The sequence below is a fragment of the Bos indicus x Bos taurus genome, chromosome 4 (assembly GCF_003369695.1).
Source record: "Bos indicus x Bos taurus breed Angus x Brahman F1 hybrid chromosome 4, Bos_hybrid_MaternalHap_v2.0, whole genome shotgun sequence".
NCBI classification, from domain to species: Eukaryota; Metazoa; Chordata; class Mammalia; order Artiodactyla; family Bovidae; genus Bos; species Bos indicus x Bos taurus.
The window spans coordinates 46,828,194-46,831,548 of NC_040079.1; the positions used below are offsets into that span (position 1 = coordinate 46,828,194).

Here is a 3,355-nt window from a genome sequence, read left to right on the forward strand (position 1 = left end):
AGGGAGGATTCCCTAGAAGCTCAGACAGCAAAGAATCTGCCTGCAATGAGGGAGACCTGAGTTCGATCCCTGGGTTGGGAAGATCCCTGGGGGAGGGTATGGCAACCCACTCCAGTATTCTTGTCTGGAGAATCCCCATGGACAGAGGAGCCTGGGGGGCTACAGTCCATGGGGCTGCAAAGAGTCAGACACGCCTGAAACAACAAAGCACAGCACAGATGTTCTTGACTAGATGCTTACATGACACAGGGTAATAACCAATTAATGGTATTTAGTCTGTTCTACTTGTCTTACAAAGACAAAAGGACATTGGGAGATTGTTTCTTCAGAAACATCCGGTTCCAGCGCATAAAGGTGCGTGCTGAGAAAAATAGCAGAAGTAATTTAGAGTGTTCTAAAGTGAAAGGTTAGAAAGAAATTTTAAAACAAAATTCTATAATCTGATATTCCCTGTAGAAATCAAGTTCAGCTAATTGCATGCAAGGTACAGAGCTAATCCATGCTTTGGTTTCCTCTTCTATAAACTGTGGACAAAAAGAAGAGAAAATGTCTGGGATTTCCAGGTCCACCATCCAGCTGAGTTGCCAGTGTACTTTGGCCCTTTAATACCATTGACATTCTGATTTCCCAGGGCACCATGGAAACCAGAATAGAACACAGGGCACCTGAGAGCACCCAAGATACTGGCAGTTGCAACAGTGATGGAGCCAGTGGGGGGACCTCGAGGACAGGTAAAAGGGAGAGGCACTAGAAGAAAGAAAGAAATGTTAAGTTGACTTGCAGGGAAGAGAAAAAGATGGGTAAGAACACTAAGTCAAAAGTAACAGCATTTTATATCTCACCCCTACAACAACAACAAAAGAAAAGAAAAGCCATTTCTGAGGTCTATTAATAGGAGCTTAAAAAGAAGAACCCAAACTACTTACTTCAAAAGTTCACTCTAATTATCCAAGCAATACTATTAACTTTCACTGTACTGAGTAAAGGTTAAAGAAGCCAGTTACTAGTTAAAAGATCCCCAGATTTTTAAAAATTTATTGATCAGTTAAATGTATAAATTGAGGAATGATCGTAAAAGATACCCTTTAAAATTTTTGATCAAAAAGAATCTGTATTTACCATTAGATAAATGAAAAGACATTTTAATGCAATGCCAAGGCTACTGTCAGTATCAGCAGATACATTCATCTTTGTGTGTGTGTATATATGGTTCAAGATGGGGAGAAAAACATTCTATAAATTAAAAAATAATAATAATAATGTAAACATTGACACAGTGAACTTATTCTAGATTAAGCTCTATCTTCTTCCTACCACCCAGTTTGTTGGAGAGTTTCTTCCTAGGATATGAGTGTTAGTTATCTCATTGTAAATTTTAAAACAAAATTCTATAATTTGATTCTTGTTTCAACAGTCTTTTTTATTTCAAAGACACTATTTATTGATAACACTTGGAAGCATTTGAACAACTAAATTTTTTTTTTTTTTTGTCACAAGAAACAAAAATGAGTTTATCACCAAAGAAGTAGCCTGGTAATGTAACTATTTTAGTAAGCTAAAAACTGGAATCATCTGGCAGAATAAATAAGACTCATCATGTCCTTTGGAACTCATCCCCGAAAGACCAACAAAAAGAATTTGCCACTGGAATCTCTAATGCCACAAGTTCCACGTAGCAATTACTTGCAATTTCAGGAAGAAAAGCAAAGACTACAACTAAAGAAATTCCTTCTTCATAGGATGTTCCTAGTGGCCAGGATAACAGCAAACATAGAAAAAAAAGATATTGCTGACTACTACGAACAGTTGTTTCAGTCAATTTTGAAACGTCACCTGGGAGAAGCAGTGACAGGACTGCTGCTCATATATCCTACTTCCATTCTGCATATCCTGGAGTCCTCCAGTGGTACTTTTTACCAAATTCTCTTAGATTACCTGAGCCATAATAAGGATGAAATGGAATTTTTTATCCAAGGAATGAAGATTATCGTCATGTCCCACAATATCCCAACAAGGCTCTTTATGCAGTGGCATGTTTCAGTAATAAAAGCGCCGGTCATGTATCTAGATGATGTGACACAGACACAGTCCCTACAAGAGGTCATGACGGAATTTCTCATCCAAACACACAAGCTAGCACTTCACCTTTTTAAGACTGTGAAAGTGAGCCCTAAAGGACCAGGAGACAGTTTGCACCAAGCTGCACCTGAATTACTCCTCCCAGAACAAATAATAAAGTACTTGTGCAACTCTGCAGAATTAATGGACCCGGAAGGTTTTATAAACATGTACAATAAACCCATACATGTCACCTTAGATTCTGAGGTGGTATGGCCCGCTCCTTCCCGTTTCTAGGATGAAGAGAGATGATGTGGTCAATGTGGTCAAATCTCTTAAGGAATGTATGCTACTTAAATAAAAGGAAAATATGCCTAAAGTTCTCTCCTTAAAAAAGAAACAACATGGAGACCTACACAAAGGTAATAGATTAATCTTTAAAAAATATGTTGAGTTAAACTTGAAAATTTATCTGGTCTAATATTAAATTCAACACATTATTTTCAACAGTGAAGGGTTTTCTTAAGGTTATAAGTTTCTCAAAGGCTTATATCATATTGATGGAAAAACTTAATTTTTTAATGAAAAATGGAGATGAAAGAGGCCAAACACTAGATTCAGATTCTCATTCATTCTCTCAACCATCAATGAGAAGCTGTCACCACACAGTAATGTGTTCTAAGAGTATACTATTTCAGGGAAAAATACAACCCTTTAGTTGGTTGCAACCTAAAATTGGAGGCAAATATGTGTAAAATGAAATATGGCATATGATATGATATGTGATTGTTATTACAGTAGCAGTATGTAGGAAAGGCTGTAACAGCACAAGTGAGGGAGTAATTTCTATATATATGATCCCTGAACTCAGAACACAAAACCTAAACTTTCAAAATAGTTTCAAACTCTCATATTCTGGATGACATAATCAAGAATATCGAGGCAATTATAAAGCTAAATAACACAATAGTTTTTTGAAATGACTAGAAAATACACCGTCAGAAAGCACTGAATTCTTTCATGCAAATCATTTACTGAGCACCATTCACAGGACAGACATTTATGACAGGGATATGTTAGGATGATTCCTCCCTTGGAAAGTCTTTGTAAGATAACAATTTGGTTATTTTTCCATTTAATTCCTAAATAGCAATTAATTTTTAAATTAAGTATTTCTTTCTGGCTGTGTTGGGTCTTCATTGCTGCTTGGGCTTTTCTCTAGTTGTGCGGAATGGGGGCTACTCTCTAGTTATAATATGCAGGCTTCTCATTGAGGTGGCCTCCCTTTTTGCAGAGC

The 3,355-nt window shown here is 36.9% G+C and overlaps 1 protein-coding gene across 1 annotated transcript; it reads left to right on the forward strand.

Moving 5' to 3' along the window:
* The first annotated feature begins 688 nt into the window (after positions 1-688).
* On the forward strand, positions 689-2,355 carry TEX47 (testis expressed 47). Its single transcript, XM_027539320.1, has 2 exons — positions 689-731; positions 1,498-2,355. Exon 2 carries the CDS (start codon positions 1,597-1,599, stop codon positions 2,353-2,355), a length of 759 nt encoding a protein of 252 aa, XP_027395121.1. The 5' UTR covers positions 689-731; positions 1,498-1,596.
* The last annotated feature ends 1,000 nt before the right edge of the window (positions 2,356-3,355 follow it).

Excerpts from the sequence above, each read along its gene's own strand:
- TEX47 (XM_027539320.1), top strand. The coding sequence starts at position 1,597 with ATGTCCTTTGGAACTCATCCCCGAAAGACCAACAAAAAGAATTTGCCA.